Source organism: Laccaria bicolor, genomic scaffold, assembly GCF_000143565.1.
Source record: "Laccaria bicolor S238N-H82 LACBIscaffold_148 genomic scaffold, whole genome shotgun sequence".
Classification (NCBI taxonomy): Eukaryota; Fungi; Basidiomycota; class Agaricomycetes; order Agaricales; family Hydnangiaceae; genus Laccaria; species Laccaria bicolor.
Window position 1 is genome coordinate 5,220 of NW_001890007.1, and position 25,691 is coordinate 30,910.

Genomic DNA, 25,691 nt, shown 5'->3' on the forward strand with positions numbered 1-25,691 from the left:
ATGCAGAGAAGAACACTGGCTGAGGCACTTATCAAGCCTGGCTTAACGGATGGAAGTCTTGCGATGTCTGAGGTGCGTTCCAACTTTAGCCCAAATCACGGATGTCGGCAGCTTCGAGCCGATCATAACTTGCTCCGCAGCATGATCTGCAGGATGATGTGTTCTTTTCTTGTTTGTTCCTAGTTTCTCATCACCAGTCCGATAAACAGTACAGTCGTGGACAAGCAAAGCCCACTAATAAAAATGGAAATGTATTGATGGCTACCAAAGTGCCCAGAAAACGTGCAGATACGTTGAGGGAAGCTTCTGGCCAAATTTCAGCCAAGTCTCACGAGCCGTTTTGGAGAAAATGGCCATATACAGAAATAGACCCTAAAGTTTTGGCCGGACACCAAAAAGTGCCAAGAAAAATATGAAAAATACCGGAATCGCTTCCTTTCACGGAGAACAATCTGCCCATCAAGTTTCGAAACAATTTATCAAGCGGTTCTTCTGGAAAAAATTGCCAAACATTGACCCAAATTGGGCACTTAGTCACTTTTGATGTGACATCTATCACGGGACTAAGAAATTCCATCACACTAGGCTTTCTCAATGCAGGGAAACAACAGGGAAATCCCTTTCTGATAGAATCTTTGCCCTTTCTGAGTAGCTTCCAGCCGAAGCCCAGCACAAGGTACCAACTTTCGATGATTTCTGGCCGGTTTCGACCTGTTTTTCTCCTTAAATGTTGCAGTTTTTTAGTCGAAAATTTTGGCCACGCCAATTCCTCGTGGGAAAAACTTCGGAGGTGCGTTTTTCGACGCAATTCGCAAATCCGAGCCAGAATCTGGAAAAATCTCACCTCTAGATACATTATTTACCGAGATACCGAATTAGTGGGCTTTGCTTGTCCATTGAAAGACTCCGCAAAGGTCCAAAATTCTCGACAGTTGTGGAGCACCTCGGGAATACAATAACCCCGACTTCTAGACTTTTTTTTCGACAAGCCTTCTTAATAATTCAATTGGATGGACGCATTCACGATGGCGCAATACAGCCACGTCGATTTTTATGACAGGCAGTTGCTAGGGAGCACGGAACGGCGTGAGGCAGTCCCGTTCTGTGGAGCATCACCTTTGAACCCTCCTACGATTAGTAGTCTGATCGGGGCGCACGGGTGGGGACGAGATCTTATCTCCTCTCCTCGAGATATTCCTAGTCTCGGAGACTAGCGATTCTGTGCGGGCGAGCGCACACTTGATTCTGACATTGATTGTTTTCTTAGTTTTTTCTGGGCTAAGGGAAATTTCCGTGATATTGGGTAGATTATACACAGACGGGGAACGGCACTTTGGATACTTAGCTGCTGTATTTTCGCCTTGATTGTGCTTTTCTGGGACTTTTTCGCTCTCTTTCCTCCTTTTTCACTTTCTGGTTTGCTTGATGATAGCTGATTTTCCGCTTTTTTCTGCTCGCAGTTGCTTGCACAAGTCGAAAAAAGTCAAGGTGTGAAACTACCGATGTGCTAGAATTCAATCCTCCACAGAACGGGATTGCCTCGGGCCGTTCCGTGCTCCCCAACAACTGCCTGTCGCCAAAGTCGACGTGGCTGTATTGCGCCATCGTGAATGCGTCCATCGAATTAATTTATAAAGAAGGCTTGTCGAAAAAAAAAGTCAGGGAAAAGGCTAGAAGTCGGCGTTATTGTATTAATATATATACTGCAGGTCGCAATGACGGGTGGGGGTAAAGCACATTGGAGTGTAAATGGTGGTACAGATCCTTCTTCTCGCGATCGGATTGCTTTTATCAACGGTGTAGCACATGCCCCTTGATTTCAAGTCTGGACCCAAAGAAAAGTTAGTCGGGGAAAGGCTAAAAGTCGGCGTTATTGTATCAATCTGCAAGCCGCACTGACAAGTAGGAAGGGAGGGGTACCGTTGGCGGCTGGGCTCAGGTCTGTATTTGGTAAGAGAAGTTGATTTCCGAGGGGTGTTTGGGGGAACTGGCACCGCTTCTTCACGAATTCTGAGTGCGTGACAATATGAAATGAAAACTAATAGCTGCCTGTAGGCATGGGTGACAACGCGTATGTTTTCCGTGAATAAACAGCTGGTTTCAGTACTGTTTCAGTATTTCTTCTTGAAAGTCATACGAAAACTTAACGAAAACCTCTTTGCATATCCACATAAGTATTCATATTGATTGTTTGGAAAGTCTGTAGCCGTAGATTGGACTTTCATATGTTTTCTGCGAAAGAAAACACTTGGAAAACACTTTATTTCCATTATACGAAGTATATTGAACGATATCTTTGGAACTTGAAGTCATAACTCATGGTGTGGTCATGTGATGTTACCACCCTGTTTTTGGCCACGTCCGTCGTCGATTGTATTTTCTTATGTCTCTCTCAACACCCTCGATTTGAATGAGCAAAAGCCCTCGCACCAAGCATGGCCTGATTTCAGTTAGAGTGTGTTGTTTCCACCGTTCTTTTCACTAATCTCACACGTAAATTTCTAGGTACTACTTTCTTTGATATTCAGAAGCTGCGGCGACTCCAACGTGCACGCATGGATTAACCGTGAATTGAATAAAAGCTTCGCTGTATGATCCCAGCCAATTGACGTCCTTTCCATGTAAAGTGACCCATTTTAGCGAGCTGCAGTGTGTTTTCTATCAATACGTTTTCTGCGTAGCGCTCACACGTATACTCGAGATGTTCCCTTATGGCTCTCTCAACACCCTCGATTTGAAGAAGTCCTTTCCATGTAAAGTGACCTATTCTAGCGAGCTGCAGTGTGTGTTTTCTATCAATACGTTTTCTGCGGAGCGCTCAGCCGTATGTTTTCCTATCTTTCTTTTGAAATCTCACTTATGGTTCCGAAAGGATGCCTGTGCGGATTACTCTTGTACGAATGAGGAAGTTTACGAAGGTTGAGATGGTTGGGATGCACAAGGTCATACCTTTGCGAAATAATATAACTACAACTTTCGTCGTCATCCCAAGTACCAGTGCAAGCGCCCAGACAAGTTGGAAAGCCCATGGCAGGAGAACACCAGGCACACGTACATAATTTTCTGTGGCTAGTCCTCGTCTTCTGCGAGACGTGCCAAGAAACCTGTTCTCGAGGTGATTTAGTGCACGCCTGTGCCTCGAAGGCAAGCCCAGGTGTGATAGCGTGTCGTCTTCGTGCCTGGAGGGATGCAGGACAACGTGGTGGAATCGACAACACATGAAGGGAAAAGGAAAAGACGAGAGAAGGCGGACGTCGATATGAGGCGGTGGCGTGTCGACCCACAAGGCAGGTTTCAAGAGGTGGTGATGGCTGAAAACGAAACGGGTAAGTACTTCTTTGTGCTTAACGTCTTGAAAGACTTAACGAACGTTTTTATTCTTCTCTTCTAGAGATTCTCAACCACGACCCAACGCCATCCAATGTCCGCAAGCGACCCGCGCGTAGAGACGGCGATACACCGTGTCGAAGCCTGAGGGATTGCGGGCCGTGTAGTATGTTGAATGGCATTGGGGGTGTTCAAGAACTGCCAATACAAAGGTTCGTTTAGTTATTCAAGACTCCACGCGACAGGGAGTACTTACCATTTTGTTTACAGTGAAACGTGCCTACCCGACCTGCAGCAGTGCTCCGTGCACTATTTGATTGCATCAGACCCCTAAGGGCTTCTAGTGCTGGCTAGGAGAGTAGACACCTTGTGGACATTGTAACCCAAAAGGATGCGGCCATCCTTGAGCTGCTTGTAGCGAAGAGAATTCTTCGAATCTCTTGGTCTATAACGCTGTTGATTAGGGGACTGAGGATTCTGGATGACAATAAACGAATAACCCCTGTGAAACACCAGACGGTACGTACCCTCCTTCATCGTCTTATCCTGGCTTTGAGATTGTCGCACGTTGTCGGCGTCGAACATTTGTTGTGTGAGCTCGGGCACTGCCATGGTGCCATACTATTGGCTGCCATGAGCTGTCAGTGGGCAAAGCCAGTCATGAGGGAGTGAGGAACTGGAGGGCAGTCAATACATGCGCATAGAGAATTGGCATCAACCCGCGTACCCATGTTATCGACAAGCTTACTCAAATCCAAGCGAAGAGAAAACCTTGTGGGGGGAACCGCACCCTCGAGGTCACACGGTAAAACCAGAGTAACGCAGGCGGCGCACGGCATACCATGCCAGCCAGTAACGAGCGGGCCATGGTCGGTTAAGAAGGAAGTGTTACAGAAACATGATGACACATCAACTTCGTTATGCCGCGCGAGGCCGCTGATATCAAGCAGGCTTAGACCCATAATACTTCTTTCTATTTACATGCTATAAGTTGAGCTATGGTGAAGTGGTCTGATCGGGCTGTATAACCAACCGCATCTATCATGCAAAGGCTGGGGTTTCGATTCAAGCCCAGTGCAACTACTGGCAACCTGCTATTTCATAAACATCCGCCTATTTTTTAGGCCAACGGTAGACATCTTTCTTTTCTATAGACATATCATTGGACTAACTAGTTTTTGCATGCAAGTCTCCGCACAAGCAGCAAAAAGACGAAACATACTATCTTGGCGTGTATAATGGTAGAGGTCACACTTGATTAATTACGAGGTCACACCGAATTGTCGACCAATGTCATGGTCGCAATGTAGCGAGGACCCCATCACGTCAAGAAGCATCTTGAAATCCTTCCTTCCGAAAAGATTTTAGACCTGAGCCCAGCCGCCAACGGTAGAGGGGGGTAAAGCATGTTGCATTAATGTGAATGGTGGTCCAGATCCTTCTTCTCGCGATCGGATCTTTTTTTACCAACGGAGCATATGACTATAGCGCTCTGATTTCAAGTCCGGATCCAAAGAAGCAGTTCCATCGCCACAATAACAATAATGGACTTCGACAAAGGGTGTTCTACCACCAACGTAAAAAAGTTATCTTCATCTATACGGCTCGTTTCCATTGCAACTATGCTCGGAATATCTTCGAGAAATTGTCTGACCTGGCAAATCAGGGCAAACAGACGGGGATTTTCATATAATTCATTTTCAAAGTTCGTGTACATTGACCTGGTGGAAGGAGGCTTTAGCTATCCGTATAAAAAATAAGTTATTACAGACGGCGGGATCGGTAGATGTCGGTGTGGTGTTGGGCTCAAGGCGATGAAATTACTTGTTGTAACGGAGACGAGAGGTGGTCGAGGACGAGTCTGTCAAGGTTGAACCTAGGCTTGCGATACGCAATGTGGAATAAAATGAGTGCAGAGAATGTAAAAACGAACCGAATCTCGTCTTTAATATGCCCATAAGGTCAGCAGCGTAAGGGGCCGTTTTTTTATCTCCTGGCAGCGCCAACATCCAATTTATCGAACGCTAGGCGTCGTTTGACTAAACGAGACTCACAAAGTCAACGACTCGGACTTGACTACCAGCAGAAAAACATACCAGTTACAAAGCTTAGAACAGGGCGGTGTAGACGCCAGGCGCGTTACTCCCCAGAATCGTTCGAATGAAGGAAGGCATGGGAGGGGAAATATCATTCGAGCCTCTAAACAAAATTCTACCATTGATCGGGTACTATTATTCCTTGAGGACGGCTCTGCGCCGCATTCCGCAAAAAGTGATTGACAGTCACTGGCTAGGCTTGCGTGGGACGCTGATGATGGTGGAGAGGTGAGGACCATACTTGGGATTAGAACCAGAAATGACGATCTCCGGTGGCATAGGGCACAGAAGGGTAACTTTGAGCCTGCACAGATGAGTGAATTCCAGCACAACTTGACAGTTGTTTGGAGCAAGTTTGGAGGTCGCCAAAAAAAATGCCGGTCCGGAATAATTTCAACAAATGCAAACAACGTCCTTCCCTTCAGCCACCACGTCGTCTCGCAAGATCTCATGAGTCATGCTTTTCAAATCAACCCAATTGCCGCCTCCACTTCTCGTTTTTAACTTGGCTGTAAACCAGATATTATCGCCATTTTCGACCTCCTCCCCTTCCCCAGCAAACTCACCAACGGGAAACGCGATTCGGGCGTCGATCGACAAAGGCTTACGTGGTTGCGAGTAGAAAGGCGACGTCAGCCTGCTATGGTGGTGTGTTAGTGAGATAATGCCTTTGTGCCTTCCTTGCTCGCTATTTCTTTTCATCTGATACCCTTTTTCTTCGTTTGGTCAACCAGACCTTGCGTAGGTCGCGGAATAATTGGTACAACAGGGGTTGCGACGCTACGAAATCAGTGGTAAGAATCTACGGAACCAAGCTAAGTATTAGGTGTTCATCTCACTTTCCTCAGGGCCATAAATATGACTGTTCTCACAAGAGTCGAAGGCGCTGATTCTCACTCTCTCTTGTAATGCATCCCGAGTTTGCCCCCATCGCTTTCCTAGCTGCCTTTCTGCTTGCGATACCTTTAATATGGCACTGGAGATCCGGAAATATTGCTATCCTTTCCATCGTCGCATGGCTGTTCGTTACGGACATGATCTACGCCGTAGATGCTATTGTATGGGCAGGTAACGTTGATATCCGAGCGCCCGTCTGGTGTATATGTGAGCTTCGGTTGTCCACTCTCCTGAACGTTTTTAATCTTCGTCTTCAGCGACCAAACTTATTGTCGGTGCCAAATGCGGTTCCTGCAGGCTGTCTTCGCCTTTGTACCAATCTCGTGCAGGTGTCCTCCAATGCCAAGCTCACGCGAGTGCATCGGACAAACGCCGTCGGCAATATTTCGACGCCTTCCTCTGTTCGGCCTTCCAATAATCTACATGGTTCTTTGTATGTCCTAACGCACCTCTATCATGCTGAGATACCAATGAAAATTTAGATTTCATTGTTCAAAACCACCGCTTCGACATAATCGAAAACTATGGCTGTAGACCAACCGTTTACTACTCTATTCCCTCGCTGTCTATCCCTCCTATTGTTGTGGAAATTATGTCCTTAGGCTATGCAGGTGAGCCCCCCCCTTTTGTTCAACCGATTATTCAATAACTTCCCGAAGCTTTTGCTGTCAGGAGTTTCATGGTCCATTGCTGACGATCTCAAAGGATCCGGTCTCACACCTTCCCGCTATCTCCGTTACATCTGCGTGGCGATCTTCCAAATGCTTCATACGATGTCACAACTTTTCCTATATAATTATCCCCGGCGGGGAAGGTCCGAAGCCGGAACCGCGACACGTGATGGGATTCTTTTCACCCGACGAGTTCGAGCTGTCCGCTCCCCCGTTGAGACCGCCTCTCCAAATTCATCAGCGCCCAGAGACAAGGAGCCTGATGACCTTCAAAAACTCATCAAGTGGCAGGAGGAACGGCTAGCGAGACGACTTCGTGGCGAATACGAATCCGCGGTGCTCCATCTTTCAGAGGTCGTGAGTTGCTCCCATCTCTCACGTCATCAGACACAATATCGACCCCTTCGCTGGATTGAAGGCAACCACCAGACATCCGTCACCATCTCCTCTGTTCGCGTCGAAGGTGCAACCCACAACACGAAAGTCTTTCTTAGGCTTCATCATCGACCCCGCGTTAAAGGCATCGACTATATCTCCCCTCGACTCCCAAACCAATTCATAATCCGTTCTCCATACCACCCGTAGAATATATCATATTATGAACAAGTCGGACCTTTTCGCAACGATGGAAGCAAAAATTGAACGGGCCCGTGATCTCCCCGCAAATAATGAAGGTGTCGACCTGGTTTTCAAACCCGGCGAACGAGGTAGCTCGACTGAGCTTGGGAAAAATGAAGGTAGTGCGGTCAGTTTTTCACTCCTCTCAACCCACCTTTGAACGACTCATGAAGGGTGACATAGAGCGCGTCAGCACGCGTCCGTAATGTCTTCGGAGGTGCAGAGACATTCACAGCGAATTCCTCGCTCGGCACGACAACCAAACGCGCATTCCGTGCTTCCCTGGTGACGCCCTTAACATCCGACCTCGACAAATTCGCGGAGTTGGCGGCTAGATAGCGGCGCAAGCGCTATCCCTGACTCTGTTTGAAAACAATAACATGCAAATCAAATGCAAATTGCGTATCATAAATAATTTACACAACCCACCTGAATAATCTTCTACACTTATTAGTTGCCTGCTCGTCGCCGAACCGCTAGCGCGGTTCGCTCCTCGCAGGCCAGCCGAGGTTCTATGTACCTTACGGCCGAGTGGACAGAACGGAACAAGCCGAAGATCGTGGGAATCAATTTCATACCCAACTTTTGCTCTCTGTTCCAGACTCGGGGATCCATTCGTTTGCGCTTCAATCGCCAGCGGCCACCCGCTTCCGCCACATAAAGGGCTCGTCTTCATAGCTGCACATGTGCATCACTCGACGTCCAACGTTCAAACTTTCAACGTTCAACCATACAACTTCAGCTGTCTCCAGTCCAAGGCCGCCTCTATAGTACTCGTTGGTACTCGTAGTACTCGCCACTATTATAGCCAGCCGTCCCTTCAAAGTTATTTATTCATTCAAAGAACAGGTGACCCAGGGCGCTCTAACTCCCAACAACCTGACTCGGACTACGCCCCTTTCCAATGGCCATCGCTGGTCCTGCTGCAGCAGCACTCGCCTCATTGAAACCTGATCAGGTTACTTTTCTACAATCTCTTGAAAAAGCTGAACTTCACGCCCACCTCAACGGTTCTATACCTATTGCGGTCATCCAACAGCTTGGCAAGGAATACGTAAACTCTCCATCATCCACACGCGGCGATGCAATCTACGCCACGATAGAACGACTCATTTACTCTTCTGCGGCGAACCATCCATGGGGGACGTTGCGGATTTTCAAACATTTTTCTGTGAAGCGAAGAAAGCGGGATTGGGTGTCACGTTGCATATCGCCGAGGTGAGACCTCTTACAACTTAAAAACCCCTTCGTAAACATTTATACCCATATTTAGATCATTTCTAGCACCCCCGAGGAGACTCTGAAGCTCTTGTCTTTCCAACCCGACCGCTTGGGGCACGCCACATTTCTCAACAAGGAAGCTATGGATACCGTGATAAAAAATAACATCTGCGTTGAGATCTGCTTAAATTCTAATTTATTGTGAGCAGTGTTCAATAATTTTTTCGCGAACTTTCCAAATTGCTATTGGTGCAGGAGCAAAACGGTAACTGCATTGGAGTCCCATCACATTCGTCAATATCTCAAGGAAAATCATTTGATCGCCATTTGTGTATGTCCTCTTTTTTTATTATCATTTGACCAAAGTCAGTCATTGAGTTACGCAGACGGACGACATCCTGCCTTTTCGTACTTCTCTGTTGGCAGAATACGCCCTTCTTCTTGCTCAACCTCCGTTAGGCCTTGGTCTAACTCAGGACGAAGTTAAGGGGATTGGAGAAATGAGTCTGCGGGCCAGATTCACAATGGGTTCTAGTTAAGGTATTTCGCATGCATTATCTGTCTTCTCGCTTCAAACGATAACAGGTTGCTGAGTTTCAGAGGCCACAATCACCATTATTGGTGCGTCCCACTTAGACATGAACGAAGTTGTGTGCTCACAGTAAGAAGAGAAAAACTGGTCATCGTACACGCTACTTCGGACTGACTATTTAATACCCAGTCTCCATTGATAGGATTTTTATTTATGTGAGGACAAGGAGGTGGTGATTGATACAATTAATAGCGTCACCTCTCAGTCAGGCGTTCAACTGCTTCCCTATCGCGAGAGGACTCCTCGTTGACCATGGGTCGAGATAAGCCTCCCCTTCCGTCTTGTGGTGCTATGATGCTTAAGACGATAGTATGCAAGCTTCCAAGTTAAAATGCTAGTTGTTGGTTTTCAAGGCAACAGGTCTTGAAATATACAATCATCCGATGACTTGGAGCAACTCGAGCAGTGTCATAAATTTGTAAAAGAGCGAAACATCACCTACGAATACATAAGAAATAGCCAATCGGAGCTTTGTAATAACCGAACCCTAACCCCAAATGGATGGTGATGGATCATGTGCATGGTTATCGATTATCGATTATCAAGCACTCCCAAGCCCACTCGTGCTGTAGATTGATTTTAAAGTGCACGAGTGGCAGAAAGATGAACATTTTACATTCGACCTTTGCATGTGAGCTCCTGCCAAGCTCCTGCACCATTCCCCTTCATCTAATTTTTATCTGACTGAAGCCAAACAGGAAAACCACCACACCCAAAAGTACATAACCCTGTTCGTGCGACGCACAATAGGTACCTGCACACATCGCGGCCAAGAAACTCCGACTCCTGCCATTTACCCAACGCACATGCATCAAATACATCAAACAACAAGCCACCAACTGTCTCAGGAGGGGTTGAAGCACAAGGCGTAGAAATTGCGCAGCGTGTCTCTGCAAACCTACATACGTACAACTCCAGAATTACCGAGACTGCGACACCCGCAATTGAGGTTCTACCTCCGTCTTCCGTTCTAATTTGTAGAGGAACTCTTTCTTGCCGGTCGTTTCCCAAGGGACAGTGCTGACCCTGCACTCGAATCAAACAAAACAAGGCGATGCACGCAGGCAACACGCAGGCGCTCCGTGACATTCTCTATTTTTAGTATTCAATTATTCCCGGATGCGAAAGAAATGTCGATTGTATGGAATATGGGCTAGAGTCGTCTCGTCCCGTTACACAACAGTCGATATCGATTCTTAAGGACACCGGCCGGCTGAGTAGCGGCGTTTTGCGCAGACGGTTTTCTCTCTCCGATTTCTGGCCCTTATCATGGGCTCCTCGGATTTCAGTCTTTACTATCTGCTGCCATATCTTTAGTCATCCCGAATCGGCATGCATGGGCTCAGTGGCTTCGGCGCGTATCATCTCTCATTGCATCGGTTTTTGCCAAAGAAACAGAACAAAAGTGAGTCCATGTTTCTCCCACTTCACGATTCAAATTATGCAGAATTAACTTGAAGGTGAAGGGGTGGTGACATGACTGAACATGATGACGTTGAGTCTGGGATTGGCACCTCGGCCCTTGATCATCACAGCGTCTCCCAGCGTCAAAAATAATGGACACATGGCAATGTTTGCAGTTTTTGATTCCGGTACCCACTTCTTCTGACAAGCTATATCATGTCAAGGTACTGAACGGAACCCATTCTCCGCCCTCGCGCTCCCGATTCCGCATCACCTTAAGGCTTAGACATGGCGGCGCTCGCTCCGCTCATAAATTATGTGGCTGCAGAACGACTTGCTACGGTGCGTATCTATATGTCTATAAAGTCCTCCTTCCCCTCAAACGAAAGAAGAACAGTCATTCGATGGTAAGCCGCGTAGGACGATTTCGAGCTTCTAAAGCTGATGAGTCTTCGCAGTTGCGGCGGCGATGTTGTTGGTATATGACTGCTCACTGACGTTGGGGATGGAGATTGAGTTTATGTGGTCATCGCCCTGGGGGTTTATGAAAGTGCTTTATATGCTTCAGCGATACCTGCCTTTCTGTGATTCGATTTTTTTCTGTCTAACTCGTGAGTACATGGAATACCTCTCTCGCTTTACAATATTTCACTACTTTCTTTTCTAGACCAATTGGCGATTAATATCGACCCGTATGGTTGCCATATCGTTGAAACGATACGAGGAGGTATGCATTCTCTTGAAGACGTGGTCGTTTGGCTCATTGTATCGTAGGGTTGATGGTTTTTGGCATGATTTTGTCCGAAGGTGCGAATTCTCTTCGTTTTATACTATGTGATGTGCTTAATGGTGGCTGTTCCTAGTAATCTTGTCCCTGCGCGCATGGGCAGTATGGAAACGAGATCTGCGTCTGGGTGTCTCTCTGATATCCCTAATTACGCTCACAACCGTGGCGGAGATATATGTGACGAGAATCTTCCTTCGCGACCTGCAATGTGTGTCCACCATCTGTCATATTTAACCGTCATCTCACTGCAATTGACACCCCATGTGAAGTCAGTACAAAGCCATATCCAGAATTTGTAGGTTGCTTTCTCACCAGCGCAAATCACATCGTGTATTTGGATTGGGTTGTATTGATGATTTACGAAGCTGGTAAGCATTGATTTCTACATTGGTGTAAGGCATCCGCAACTAATTGCATCCCAGTAATACTGGTCTTGATGATAATTCCTGGAATTGCTTCCTGTAAGACCCATACATTATCTAATTTCCCCTTGCCCATAAGCTGCCCTTTCAGATCGGCGAGGAGGGAATTTTGATCTGTATCATGTCATATATCGCGACGGTAAGATATTGAATTTCACTCGAAGAGATGTAGCTAAATTTCCTTCAAAAATAGGGATAATAATGTATATCTACCTTTTTGGTAAGCGATGGTCGGCACAACGCATTCGTTGTGTGCTAACGGAGCAAAAGCTCTTTCAATAGTCAACGTCGTATTCATGTGCGCGCTCTCTGTAAGCCTATACATTGCGTCTTCGTCTGACCAAACTCACAACCAAATTTCTGCAGACGAACTATTTCGCAGTTATTTCTAAGTACGTTTATGTTCTGCCTCTACGTGCGAAATGACTGAAGAAGCCAAGTGTGGAACGCGTGCTCCATTCACTGTTGACGAGTAGGGTCGTGCTTCATATTCGAGAATGCATAAAAAGGCAACAACCATCGTATACCGATGGTCTTACAGACCTACACGTTGACCTGGATGCTAGCAAACCAGAAAACCGATTCAGGAAACGATGGAGAGCATAATACGCTTTCATATATCCGGGAATGAACCACCCGCCTGTTCAAGCTTTTGGATTAATGCACAGGTAGTGTAATCCGGCGCAACATCTAGAACGTAGAATACATATTTTTAATCCTAGACCGAAGAACATATATTTGTTCTCCATATGCCTTGCAGCGAGACAGCTTTCATGTAAATACCTTAAATCCAAACGACGTCATTCGATATTCGTTTTTAACCGTGGGCGTGTAAGGTTGGCGGGTATGTTCATCGAGTTGTGAATTCAGTGCCGTGAACAATCTTGGATTCCGTCGTCGCACTGAAATCCAACATTATTCAAATTAAATAAAATTTTACGAAAGACAGAGTTTACATTTTTACCCCGGTCCTTTGGAATTCGGAACTTTAACACATCAGGGACATGAGTATGGCGACAAGTATGTAAATTTTGAGCCATTCGACCCGTCGAGATCGTCCGTGAGCTGGAATATTTAAGATGGTGTGAATGGATCTTTGTAGTCTCCCTATTTGAGCAGTGGTTGATGCGGCGTATCGGTTGTGAGGTATAGCGCTCTATTTTTGCTTCTGCGGCGATGTCCGATTTTTGGAGCGGATGGAATCTATTACAATACCTTATATCAAGGGGGCCCCGGGATGTCGACCCGTGACCCGAGGTAGGTGGGGGGGGGACCTCCGGCAGGCCTTAAAAAAATTTAGTACATAAGCTTCAAAAATCTATATTTGGGGCCCCGTAGCAACACTAGATGCATCAGCGGCACCTCCAATGCAGTTGAATGGTTAATAACTTACCATGGAAGTCAGTGTGTAAGGGAAATGAAAAATCTGTCGTCCCTCCCAGTTTTCTTGCTGAGCTCGGACTTGCATGGCAAAAGTAAATGTGAAAAAAAGCTGGATTTTTATGCCTGAAAAGGGAGCAGTGATTCATTTTAAGGTTCACGGGTTCACGGCCCACCAGCCGGAAATTTCTTCAAAGGAGCGGTGAGAAAAACATACCCTTTTTGGATGAAAACATACCTTATTTAGAAGGAGCGATGGGGGGGGGACGTCACGGATGGCTTACATAAAAAAAACTACCCCGTGTTGTTTCTGAAATCCCGGGGCCCCCTTGCCTTATATTAATTTTTCAGAATGCCCACGCGTGAGTTGGAGTCGGTATGTACGAGTGACCTCGTTAAATTACTTATTCATAGACCTGCGAAGGTATGCGCCACGATGCCATTAGGCCAGATGTTGGGAAGTCGTACGGTCGCGGTTCTTGATGAAATGATGTTGACAGATGTTTGCGAATGATGACGAGATGTGTCCTGTCACGTGTTGACGCGTTTTTACACTGTCAATGTCCTTTCTTGAAATTGACGCCCACATTTCAGCAACATCAACATCTCAGTTTTAGATGTATACTCGGTAAGAAATGAACTTATCTACAAGATGGGCTACTTACTTGCCTGACGATTCCAGATCCAAAATGTCGCGTTGACAGGGACTGGTCAGCCGGGTAAGACCCGACAGCGGAACTATGTAAAGAGAGCGACTCCTTTTACGTCCTCCCTCATTTCTATCTAAAGTGAATGTCTCCTTACAAAAACGAACTCCACGCTTTCGATGTTGACGAGCGTGCTGGTTTCATGCCTCCCTCTCCTCCACTGACCCGCCTCCCTCAACTCTGGGAGTTATGGGAAACTATACTAGATGCTGCCATTCATGCGAAATTGCAGCTTGGGGGTAAAGTTGGTCTTGCTGTTGAGGAAGCTGAGGCGTCAGAGGCATGGCGCGTACGTGTTCGTCAGGTGCGTGGTTTTGCTGGCTTGGGTTTCAAGGCATAAACTTACTGCGTTTGACAGCTGCCGGTCATACCCATTTGCGAACTGGATTCACCCATGCTTCTACGTCGAGCCCATCTTGTCTTGGCTTATACTCTTCATTTATACATCCACACTCTCCCGCTGACGTCTCCCATCTGTATACCCAAGCCCATATCTCTTCCTCTTAACAAGAAAGCAAACGTGTCGGTGCATGTATTGGGAAAGAGAATATTATAATATGGCTTCCAGGTGGATTAAGTAGGCCTCAAAGATGGACCTCGACTCAACGTCAAGGTGAGCTTTCGGATTTGACAGGGCTTTCCTCGTCTTTTCGTTTTTTAATTGCTACTTCGCTGCTTGGGGCTTCCTCGAATGTGGATGACGGAGGCGGCGTAGTACTTTGCTGAGAAAATTTGAGGCTGATCGTTTGACTTGTTTCAACTAGCCGAGCACGTTTCCGGCTATTCAGAACGGTAAGGAGCACGTTGGAATACCTGTTCGAATCAGCATCTCTTAAAAGACAATCACAGCTCAAAAACAACTTACAAGCCCCCCAGAATGTAGATTCTGGAAGATTAGACGTCAGTAGCGTTTACACCAAGTTTATCGCTCGACTTACATGCCAACTCGGTTGAGTGAATCTGCCGGAGATCTTAAATATAAAATTAGTTGAATGAGAGTCGCGATCAGAGTGACGGCGCCGGTCTCTAAAGTTACAATAATGAGACGATCGATGATACACTTTGTTGGCTTGAACGAGGATTCTAATTTTGCCTGTACGAGCTAGAGAAACAGAAAGAATTTGAATTAGTTTAAATTACACCAAGGAGAATGGGAGTACCAGAAATGTCATAGTTGCGACTATGATGAAATCACAGATCAAGGTCCCCCATAACCAAAGCTTTTGTGGGGAAGGTTGAGCACTTCAAGCATGTCGAGGTATGGCAAAAGGGAACGTACCTCAGCTGAAATGTCTAAAGTAAACTGTCGGTTGATCAAGCTTGCAGATTGAGCGCACTATTATCAAACAATGAAATTTTTGCCGTGAAGTTATTCTGAACCACGTACAGCTACTCCACTGGCAATCGCAGCCACTAGTTGCATACTCGCCACATATAAAAAGGTCAATGGATGTAAAATAAACCAGGGAAGGCCGTTAACCAAAGAGATGATGCTTGAAATAATTTGATAGATTATGAACCCTCTTTTCAGGGTCCGTATTCGCCCAGAAGGATGTTGGAGGTTATGGGTGGAAATGAGGTTTTATGAGGACTCACCAGGCAAAAAAGATCTGAACAATGCAGGATTCTATTGATGGCGAGGTCAGTACGTCGAAGGATCAATTAAATGGAAGACTCGCCTATCCCGGTGAGTGGTACGGTAAAGACCAAGGGGGTGGCGGAACGTGGATCCCGCATATAGGGTTAGGGGGGGGGGGGGGCGCTAGGGGGTCGAAATATTTTTTGGGACCTACCTCAGAAAAGTCCTTCCAATAAGCCCAAATAATGCTCACAAAGAAGTTAGGAAGTTCAGATGCACAGCAAACACCTAATTTACGTATTTACTGTCCAAAATTGTGACTGAGAGCCAAAAAAATCAACAAACTTTTTTGCAATGCTACTCAGGTTCACAAAAAGTATGGTTAAGAAGAAGTAAGTGTCTGTATTATATATCTAATCAAAAGCAATAATATATTACAGAAAAGAGTCGGTGTTTACGAGCGACAGCAAGCTTCGGTGCCCAGAATGTGAGGAGGACATTCCTGTTGGTACAGGTGGTAAAGCAAATCTGGAACAGCATATCGGATCGAGAGCATGCGAAGCCGCCATCTCCTCGAGAAGAAAGCAAAAAAACATACCGTCCATTTGCTCCTTTTTTGGACCAAAAATCCCTCTAAATCCACCAACGACAAGCGCACCCCCGCTCCTTCATTCAACAGTACAAGTGGTGTCCAGCTCGACAATCGGACTCGCGCGCCCGAGCATATCCCAAGGTGCAAACACACAAAGGGAGCCTTGCCCACTCGCCATGACCTTACTTTCAAAGCTCAGGGTCAGCGTTGAAAGAATACCAAACGAGGTCCCGCCCGCCGATGGGGCTCACCCCCTGGCAGTCTTTGCAGGGGATCCAGCCGCCTACTTTTTGGACCGAGGATGTCACGGTTGTGGGGAGGAAGTAAGTTTGATTGAGAGAGAGGGAGGAGATGCTATTGAGTGCAAGGGAGAGGGTTGCGAGACTCTATGGGTACGTAAATATTTTGGAAATCATCGAAATGTTTTTCTGACCAGCCGCTCACTTTAGTTTCACCTGAAATGCGTGAAGGTTAGCCGTGGAGTAAAGTCTTGGATGTGTCCGACTTGTTTGGATATGGGGGTGAAGCGTCGTCGCATGTAGAAACTCAAAAAATGTTGAAATCTTAATGTTTTTGACATAAGAACTTGGAAAATTTCCTTTTTTGGGGGGGTAAGGGGGGGTACGCCAAGGGTGCCTTAATTCATTTTGGGACTGTATATGCAAAAACCACGTTCCGCCACCCCCTTGGTAAAGACAGGAAACACGGAAGGGCCAAAGAAATTTGTTGGGTTTCCCCATGCAACTACTAAGCTTTGCCAAGCACCCCCGCAGTCACAGCCATCGACCGCACCTGATCAACGGCGAGGCATACCCAAACTAACATATGGCACATGAAGGCGAGACAACAAAGATCGCGATGATGCGCACCCGCTACTTTGATGGATTTCGAGTCTCTACTCAAATGATCGGTGCAGAAGAAATCGTCTGAAAATTCGCAAGAGGTGAGGATGTAGTTGGGTTAAGAAATAGGCAAGGGGGTTCCGGGATCTGAATGCCGGACCGGGGGTTGGGTAGGTAGGTCGGCTGCAGGCTGATTTCTTTTTTTTTGGAACCCTCCATGAGATTGTCCTAAATTGGTTTTCCAAGGTGATTTATAGTATTCCTGCATGTAAAATATCATTGTATAGTATGTTATCTTGACTGGATATTAGATTTCATTATATACAGCACAATTTCTGGCTTCAAAATTGTTTTTCACAATCTAATCTCCATCAAATCTCTGTCTAATGTTTTAATCAATCACAATTTATTGACAAAACAGTTAGAGACCAGTTCTTGACACCAATGGGTATGCTGTGTGACCTAATTTCAAAGCCTGAATTATCTCCACCTACAATGTGTTGCATTGGAGATACAAAATCAGGTATGTGCGTGAAGCCTTGAAGGATCAAAGTGATCATGATGATGATGTCATATTGCGATATATAGGCATGTGCCTGATTACGTAGGTAAGTAGGTCAAGCACACTGAGCCTTACAGAAAAATTCGACCCTGGCTGCTTTTTTAAAATTCTTGGACCCCCTTGGAAATAGGGTGAAGTAAACACACAGCATTGCACCAATAATGAACCTGACAAAAACCAAGTGATGATACTACTGATAAGCTGGAGGCAACTGTAAGCTTCTGCATTTGAAATTTTAATTCCGAATGACGAACGAACGGTGCGGTACTGGTTGGTGTGTTCGACATAAACACATGCGTACGATTCCATCAGCATCACAGTCACTTACCTAGAAATGGGTATCCTGGTGTACGTCTGGGGGTGGCCATCCTTTTGGTGCGGACGCTGGTCGGTAGGTGACAGGGGAAAGTGGGGATGCAGGATATTATGTTGGTGGACGGAAATATCAACGATTTTGACTTCAGGGTCAATACACCTGTGCCTTGAATTGTGAGAAGTTATGAAGTCAACTCAATCAAAGGCTAGAGCCAATCAGGTTCGCGAATTTCATCATCCACGATCGGCTTTTTCCAAAGGAAGTCGAAGAACCGAGTAAACTAAGTACTTACTCAAGAGAGTAATACCATATGCGGGGAACAACGGGCTTGTATATGTGGGCCAAAAACTTTGCACAGGTGCATCATTCGGTTCACATGTTTCGACGTTGAAGAAAAGTTGTAAAAGAGGGAAGTGTACCAACACATGGGTAGCGTTGGCAGGAACTCCACGGCAGGATTTTGATTTCCGACCAACTCAATTCTTCCATTTGCCAAATACACAAATACACTGATGTACACAAGGGGGTTCAAGAATTTAAAAAAGTAGCTGGGGTCGAATTTTTTTGTAAGGCCCTGTGTGCTTGACCTACCTACCTACGTAATCAGGCACATGCCTATATATGGCAATATGACATCATCATCATGATTGCTCTGATCCTCTAAGGCTTCGCATACCCAATTTCATGGGGCTATCTCCAATGCAACACATTGTAGGTGGTACTAAAAAATAAGTGAGTGTAGTGATTAACTTGTGCAAGACTGATACTCGCCTGTTGAGTCTCACATCCAACCCTTTTACATTTTACCAAGCCATTGCATCCTGAGTGCAATACCACACCACAAGTGCTGCAGCATTAGTTTTTGACATCATGCACAAGTTGTCTTTCACATTAGGAAAGGCCATTCTAAGCCTTTCATATTGATTGATACCTACTGTCCTATCTTAAAACATAATTATAAGTTCATGTGGGGATATGGCTGAAGGATTGACATGACATCACCAGTTTTTGACATCATGACCAAGTTGGCTTTCACCCTGTCTGCTTTCACATTGATAGCTACTGGCCTGTCCCAAACATAGTCAACTTTGGTACAGCTCTTTGATCCTAATGTGAAAGACAACTTGTGCATAATATAAAAAACCAATGCTGCAGCAATGGTAATATGTCAATCCATAATGTCAAGGACACCACAAACTACATGTCAAGTACAAACTTTTTTAATAAAAAAGCGCACACTACAAACTTTTGTAGTCTCAAAAAGTGGACACTACAAACTTTTCTAATGAATGTCAATTCTTCAACCTCATCCCCATAACCTAGACAGGGTCAAGGACACCACAAACTACATGGCAACTTGTAGTCTCAAAAAGGGGACACTACAAACTTTTGTAGTCTCAAAAAGCAGACACTACAAACTTTTGTATGCTCAAAAAGCAGACACTACAAAATTTTCTAATGAAAAAGCGCACACTACAAACTTTTGTAGTCTCAATTTGACCCTAACCCTAACTTTGTAGTCTAAGTCCAAGCTTTTGGAGTCTAAGTCCAACTTTTGTAGTCTTTTGTAGTGTACCAGTAAAATGTGTAGTCTAAGTCTGACTTTTGTAGTCTTTTGTAGTGTTTCAGTAAACTTTGTAGTCTAAGTCCGACATTTTTGTAGTGTATCAGTAAACTTGGTAGTCTATAGACTTTTGTAGTCTTTTGTAGTGTATTAGTAAACTTTGTAGTCTAAGTCTGACTTTTGTAGTCTTTTATAGTGTATCAGTAAACTGTGTAGTCTAAGTCTGACTTTTTGTGGTCTATCAGTAAACTTGGTAGTCTATATCTGACTCTTATAGTCTAATTCCTTTTCTAGGGCATGCACCTTCCTTTTTTTGGTCATTTTTCCCATGATACAACAACTGTAGCCCTTTCTTTGAGCTTTCTAAATATACTGAAATCATGTTGTTTGGTTTTGTTTTTATGGTGAAAGACGCAAAAAAAAACAAAAAAACAAAAAAGCAACAATTCTGAAATTCCTTTACCTCATATCTCCACAATGGGAGCACTTCAGAATATAATTCAAACAGATTCGGGAAGCTACAGTGTAGGGCTACAAATTTCGTTTTTGACCATTTTTGGTAATTGGTCATGTGACCACCCTCCAACAATGCAATAGACCCTGACAATTCCTACCCTGTTATTACCCTAGGCAAAGAAATGAAAAATAGTGCTAGGCAGGAATGAAAAAGGTATGAAACAGAAATGAAATGGATATGAAACAGGAATGAAATGAAAAATAGACCAGGTAGGAATGAAAAATAGTGCTAGGCAGGAATGAAATAGATATGAAACAGAAATGATATGGATATGAAACAGAAATGAAATGAAAAATAGCCCAGGCAGGAATGAAAAATAGTGCTAGGCAGGAATGAAATAGATATGAAACAGAAATGAAATGGATATGAAACAGGAATGAAATAGAAATGAAAGAATACCTTGAAAGAAATGAGATACATTTCATAAGGTTTGCCATGTTATCTCATTTCATAAAAACCTAGGCAATTAACAAATCGTTGTGCTGGCAGTTGCCAGTGTTTTATGATAAGAAGTGGTAGGGACTAGTGCCAATGAAACGGGCTTGTACACACCATAGTAGAAGCATACAATAAGCACAGACACCTCCGCCTCCGCCCGGATGACATCTGGACTGCCATACTTATCCAATTTAACTTCTTCGTCAATGGACAGAGTGAGAAGCTCCGTTCTCAGTTTGTGGCGCATGAGGGGAAGAAGCAGCTTGTCGTATACGCATCTGGAAATCGTTATACTGTCGATTTCAGTGCGATGGCGAAGGATATGACACGGGAATTGGAGAAAAATGTTGTTGACCCGTCTTTGTGTGCGTGGATCCTCCCGATGTTCAGCACGACGACTACGACGGATACGATCATCGCTTCTGTGATTATGATGTCGAGCATGAAGAAGTACTTTGATTACAAGTTCTGTCTTGATTGTGGGATTCCAAGCATTACACTGGAAGGTGAGAGAGGGGATTGGGAGGATATATTGCAGAGGATTGAGAAGTTGAAGGAATATGGAGTGGAGGCGGTTGGGTGGTATCACTTGCTGCTTCCTGTCCTTGCGCAGTTTGTGTCGGTGTTTGATAATGCGAAGAGCAAGAAGAATAAGGAGTTCTGGGGGAAAGTGTGTCATTATGATGGGGGCGGGAGCGGGCCGCTCTTCCTTGGTGGGTGGGTAACTGTGTTTTGTGCTTTTGATGAGGATGGGAGGTGGCTCAGACACAGGTTCAAAAAGAGAATTGTGGAGGTACGCTCATTCGTTGCTTTCCCGATTTATACTCACCTGCTTTGTACTCAGGCAACATCCTTGCCAGGATCGTCTCCTGACGCATTATCGGCCTCTGATTTTTTCGCGACTTTTACTGATGACAGGAATTGGGATCAAGACGGGCCAACTCTATCTATCGCGGGTGCACGATATCACCTTGTTGATAGCAACAAAATACCGGTGGGCTGTACACGTGTGGATGTCCTCGTTGACGATAACAGAGAAGAGATCCAGTGCATGATGACTGCAGGTTTGTTTGGAATGAAGGTCTCTGGTGATGTAGAAGGGCGAAGGGACACGGTGAGACCGATTTTGGGGTGGTGGATGTTTGAAAAGGTAGCTGAATCCCAGGAAAAGACAGATTGAAAGGCGATATGTTAGCTTAAATAGCACTGGTATTTTCAGGGTTAGCCTCGTTCAGCAATATTTACAGCCTCAAGTGGTAAATCCCAGTCAAAAATGACTCAGGTTATTCCGAGGTAGATCTGATTGCCTAGAATTGAAGTGATGTAAGGTGTCATTTTATCGACAGAATTCTATACAAATAGATTTGAGTTCGATCCAATTCGATATTACACAATGTAAGCCATGTACACAGTGCGGTTTTTAGTGTGGGTCAGCCTTGCAAATCGCCTGAAATATATCTAACTCGATTGATGCTCACACAAGCCACGCAAATCGGCCATAGTCACTGTGACTCGGCCTGATTGGAGTTGATTTTCACAGGGGGTAAATATTAACCACCACAATTCATGCTAGAGGTCCGACGTGACATACTCAGCCAAGCAGTACTAACGGAAAATGAATGTTACTACATACATATCATTCCTGATTCTTTGTCTGGGAGTTGAATCCAACTTCGAAAGGGAAGTGCTGCGATAGCACTGGATTCGTGGTACACTCATCACCCTAATTCATATAAAGATATTGGGGAAATTTATGGACAGCAGGAAGAATTTCCTTTGCAAAGGACCTCACTGGGATCTGGTGGGTTGGATTGTGAGATTGCAATAGAAGATGTGGCAGAATGCAAGACGTAACACAAGTCTCTTGAGAAATGAGCATAAGAAGAGCTCGGGCTTCCCGACTTGACTGAACGACAGTGGCCTGACCCTTCAAGGACCCTTAGACTATTCCGTTTCCAAATGGGCAACTAGAAATCTGCGTGGCGTGCCTTCCACATCAGGAAAAAAAAATGTATATGTAGTTTTCTTCAGAAAGTCAATAGCTTCCATTGCTCCAAGTAGTGCTGATAAACTCTGGTTATGCACCCATAGTCCAGGTACACTCAGTTCATTTGTTCATAAACTCAATAGCTTCCAATATTTTCAACTCATTTCCCCATAGACCTTGATTGTTGTTCCTACAGTGTCAGTAGACCAAGTAGTTTCTGCTCAAAATATTGAGGTTGCTTGACTATTTCAGTAGACCCATGGATTTCACCATCTGTCATATACATTGTCAAAAATAGTGCAAACACCGTGAATCAAACCCTCAGCTCCACAAGACATCTCAGGGGTGGACGAGAGAGCAATCTAGCAGCTGCACCGTACAACTGTTTAAACTTTAAAGCAACTAAACAGAGCTCACTAGATGCTGTTGTCACATAGCCACACCCAAATCTGAGGTGAGGACTTAGACAAAATTTCATTCATTGATTGTTGGTGTTTGGCCACGCTTGATTTGGGCGTCCCACAACCTGCCCACAAACTCCTCAACCACTACCATCATCGATCATCCATGACGCCCACTCACGACTGCCGCACCACCACCATCACCAATGGCCACCACAACCCACAACCCTCATTGACCACCCACAACCGGCCCAGCATGCCCCAACACCACAAGAACAACACGGCAATGCCACATCACCAGCTCTGGCAAGAAAACGAGCACCTGCAACATCGACGCGACAACGAGGACAGTGACAACGTTGTGTGCCAACCCAGGTGAGCTAACACAACCCCTGCCCCCCATTCCTTTAGTCATACAATGTTCAGGTGCCATGTCACTAGAAGATGTGGCAACCAAACGGTGAATGACAACCAATTCACTGTTCGTTGTCCGGACTGACACGACACAACGACGGTGCAACACCAACACAGGACAGCGACGACTCAACAACAATACGGAACTACCATGTGACTACGACACGGGACAAGGATGTGCCACGTCATCCCAGATGGCGACAACACATGCCGTCATCACTGTCCACAGTAGACAGGTGAGCACATCACATTGTAAGCCCCACCAGCTCCTCTTGTTCCCCTTTCTAATAGCCACAACCCACCTAGCGGCCAACATAACCACCGCCATGTCACCACCTCACCCTCTGCAACATTGAGCAATGTGACCCGACGACGATGATGACAACACACGACAATGGCTACATGATGATGGAGATGGATGGACGACGACGATACAGGTGGCGGCAATAACGGACGACCACAACCACAGTGCACAACACGACGAAAATGACCATGACGATGGATGACACAAAGACAATGATGATGGACAACAACATCAACGACGCTTGAGCGCTCCCTCCCAAACCTGAATGAGGATACCCTGGTGTCCCTTCATTCATGTGTAATGTTATCCATTATTTTCACCTTTCATACTTTCTTGGATATTGGCTTTAAGCCTCTTTATTAGTGTGGCTGTTATTGTAGACCCCCTTGTATTAGATAGTCGAAATGCCATTTATACCCCTAATTTAATTTGGAAACAAGAAAATTAGTGGCCATCTACAAAGAAATCAGTAGATTCAGTACACACAAGTAGCTCTGGTAGCAAGGTGTACCAGTGCCTACCTAAGTGGAAGGACGGTGTACCAAGGGCTATCAGGTGCAAGGGAAGAACTACCCAGGCTACTGAGATGTCACAGTAAACTACCGGAGCGACTCATGGGGGGGACTAGACTACCAGGGTATTATAAATACTAGAGCTACATTGACCTACTGACTCAAGAGATTTTCTCCTGATGCACTTGCGTGCTAATTTTCACACATGTCATGCAACTTGCACGCTTGCCACGCAAGTATTACGCAGATGATGGTGCACGTGTGTACCATCCTGGCAATATTCTGTGCCAATGTAACGAAAAATAGACTGTTGTGTGTAGATTAAAGCATCTACTAATAGCTACTATATCACTATACTACAATAAGGACAGTCAGAAGATAACTTTCCAACAGAGGTCTGAATTCATCCGTTTTCCACGCCACTCAAGGGCGATTAAACTCTGCCAAAAGTGAGCATGACGCCTGAAAGTACACTGCACAATGAGTAAATCTGGGGTACATGGAATAAAGATGGAATATAACAAGTTTTTGTTATTTAATTAAAGTGGGCACAGTATCAATTCTGATGATGTAATGTTTCCCACCTTTGGGGAACAAAATCCGGTCCATTTGGGCTCTATATTCACGCAAATGACCTCCACACTGATAGCCCCTTTCTCTGAAAACAATTTAAATGTGTAGAACTAAAGAAAGGCTTCCTACCCATCCCAATTTTGAGAAATAATGGCAGGAACATCCTCTAATAAGTCTAACAAAACAACAAAGTGAAGACAGGATTAGACAAGATTGGCTTTTGGGTCAGCAAGCTTCATAGCTTTATTTTCCTTTGTATAAACATTATTTTAGTAGCCCAGCGTTGCATGGCTTTTTTGAATATGTCATAGAAAAATGTGAGACATAATGATGCAATCATGTAAAAACTTCCCCATTTTCTGGCAGAGAAAAACCATCTTGACGTCATTAAATTCAATCCTTCTGAATTGCTTTGTCATTCCCATATCTTGATTGTTAATGATGGTAATAGCAACTTTCTGTACTGAATCAGTGATGCACACAGCAGTCACGCATGCTCAGGACCTTGACACGCAGCACCATGCAGATGTGTGCATGTGCTTACGCATCAGCATGCATCATGTTACTGACCCGTGAAGGTCACGCTCATCCACACATCTGCACGCTCGTCCACTCACCAGCACACGTCTGCACGCACTAGCACACTACTATCACGCTAACACACACTTGTGAACACCCATGCACGCTACCCATTTAAATTAATGAATACTGGGTCTTTGGACAATGTATCAAGCCACAATTTAGAGTTAGGTTCCATTCAATGGAAAGTGATCAGGGTCAACAAGTATCATCCTGATTCTTCCTTGCTTTCTCCTTTATCTAAAGGCAAAATTCTCAAGACGATGGTGAGTCCCCTGACATTAAACCAGATTCAGATTCTAAATATTTCATGTAGGACTTTCTCAGACATGTTTTTCTGTACTTTGGACCGCCAGAACCAGATGAAGCACAATCTAAAAGGGCTGTTT

At 45.1% G+C, this 25,691-nt stretch overlaps 10 protein-coding genes across 10 annotated transcripts; 7 read left to right on the forward strand and 3 right to left on the reverse strand.

Annotated features, from left to right (window-relative positions):
• Positions 1 to 3,387: 3,387 nt before the first annotated feature.
• Positions 3,388 to 4,195, reverse strand: LACBIDRAFT_335778 (uncharacterized protein; the record flags this gene model as incomplete). The annotated part of the gene is made up of 4 exons (XM_001890676.1): positions 3,388 to 3,525; positions 3,612 to 3,673; positions 3,855 to 3,948; positions 4,169 to 4,195. The coding sequence occupies 4 exons, from the start codon at positions 4,193 to 4,195 to the stop codon at positions 3,388 to 3,390; spliced, it is 321 nt and encodes a 106-aa protein (XP_001890711.1).
• Positions 4,196 to 7,589: 3,394 nt separating this feature from the next.
• Positions 7,590 to 7,948, forward strand: LACBIDRAFT_298373 (uncharacterized protein; the record flags this gene model as incomplete). The annotated part of the gene is made up of 2 exons (XM_001890668.1): positions 7,590 to 7,736; positions 7,793 to 7,948. The coding sequence occupies 2 exons, from the start codon at positions 7,590 to 7,592 to the stop codon at positions 7,946 to 7,948; spliced, it is 303 nt and encodes a 100-aa protein (XP_001890703.1).
• A 565-nt stretch (positions 7,949 to 8,513) lies between these two features.
• LACBIDRAFT_298374 (uncharacterized protein) lies at positions 8,514 to 9,369 on the forward strand (the record flags this gene model as incomplete). The annotated part of the gene is made up of 4 exons (XM_001890669.1): positions 8,514 to 8,827; positions 8,894 to 9,031; positions 9,086 to 9,161; positions 9,217 to 9,369. 4 exons carry the CDS (start codon positions 8,514 to 8,516, stop codon positions 9,367 to 9,369), a joined length of 681 nt encoding a protein of 226 aa, XP_001890704.1.
• Positions 9,370 to 10,978: 1,609 nt separating this feature from the next.
• LACBIDRAFT_298375 (uncharacterized protein) lies at positions 10,979 to 12,641 on the forward strand (the record flags this gene model as incomplete). Its single annotated transcript, XM_001890670.1, has 12 exons — positions 10,979 to 11,168; positions 11,285 to 11,437; positions 11,494 to 11,553; positions 11,601 to 11,633; positions 11,690 to 11,821; positions 11,883 to 11,981; positions 12,036 to 12,074; positions 12,127 to 12,174; positions 12,229 to 12,255; positions 12,306 to 12,346; positions 12,402 to 12,427; positions 12,476 to 12,641. The coding sequence occupies 12 exons, from the start codon at positions 10,979 to 10,981 to the stop codon at positions 12,639 to 12,641; spliced, it is 1,014 nt and encodes a 337-aa protein (XP_001890705.1).
• Positions 12,642 to 14,207: 1,566 nt separating this feature from the next.
• Positions 14,208 to 14,678, forward strand: LACBIDRAFT_298376 (uncharacterized protein; the record flags this gene model as incomplete). The annotated part of the gene is made up of 2 exons (XM_001890671.1): positions 14,208 to 14,426; positions 14,481 to 14,678. The coding sequence occupies 2 exons, from the start codon at positions 14,208 to 14,210 to the stop codon at positions 14,676 to 14,678; spliced, it is 417 nt and encodes a 138-aa protein (XP_001890706.1).
• A 52-nt stretch (positions 14,679 to 14,730) lies between these two features.
• On the reverse strand, positions 14,731 to 15,545 carry LACBIDRAFT_298377 (uncharacterized protein; the record flags this gene model as incomplete). Its single annotated transcript, XM_001890677.1, has 6 exons — positions 14,731 to 14,935; positions 14,988 to 15,008; positions 15,061 to 15,224; positions 15,283 to 15,342; positions 15,402 to 15,458; positions 15,510 to 15,545. The coding sequence occupies 6 exons, from the start codon at positions 15,543 to 15,545 to the stop codon at positions 14,731 to 14,733; spliced, it is 543 nt and encodes a 180-aa protein (XP_001890712.1).
• A 534-nt stretch (positions 15,546 to 16,079) lies between these two features.
• On the forward strand, positions 16,080 to 16,835 carry LACBIDRAFT_298378 (uncharacterized protein; the record flags this gene model as incomplete). The annotated part of the gene is made up of 3 exons (XM_001890672.1): positions 16,080 to 16,093; positions 16,142 to 16,685; positions 16,743 to 16,835. 3 exons carry the CDS (start codon positions 16,080 to 16,082, stop codon positions 16,833 to 16,835), a joined length of 651 nt encoding a protein of 216 aa, XP_001890707.1.
• Positions 16,836 to 17,506: 671 nt separating this feature from the next.
• LACBIDRAFT_335782 (uncharacterized protein) lies at positions 17,507 to 18,723 on the reverse strand (the record flags this gene model as incomplete). The annotated part of the gene is made up of 6 exons (XM_001890678.1): positions 17,507 to 17,518; positions 17,630 to 17,731; positions 17,844 to 17,898; positions 18,026 to 18,172; positions 18,605 to 18,608; positions 18,690 to 18,723. The coding sequence occupies 6 exons, from the start codon at positions 18,721 to 18,723 to the stop codon at positions 17,507 to 17,509; spliced, it is 354 nt and encodes a 117-aa protein (XP_001890713.1).
• A 1,758-nt stretch (positions 18,724 to 20,481) lies between these two features.
• On the forward strand, positions 20,482 to 21,983 carry LACBIDRAFT_335783 (uncharacterized protein; the record flags this gene model as incomplete). Its single annotated transcript, XM_001890673.1, has 5 exons — positions 20,482 to 20,522; positions 20,674 to 21,325; positions 21,377 to 21,596; positions 21,895 to 21,927; positions 21,967 to 21,983. 5 exons carry the CDS (start codon positions 20,482 to 20,484, stop codon positions 21,981 to 21,983), a joined length of 963 nt encoding a protein of 320 aa, XP_001890708.1.
• Positions 21,984 to 23,086: 1,103 nt separating this feature from the next.
• On the forward strand, positions 23,087 to 23,713 carry LACBIDRAFT_335784 (uncharacterized protein; the record flags this gene model as incomplete). The annotated part of the gene is made up of 4 exons (XM_001890674.1): positions 23,087 to 23,295; positions 23,347 to 23,401; positions 23,452 to 23,570; positions 23,626 to 23,713. The coding sequence occupies 4 exons, from the start codon at positions 23,087 to 23,089 to the stop codon at positions 23,711 to 23,713; spliced, it is 471 nt and encodes a 156-aa protein (XP_001890709.1).
• Positions 23,714 to 25,691: the final 1,978 nt, after the last annotated feature.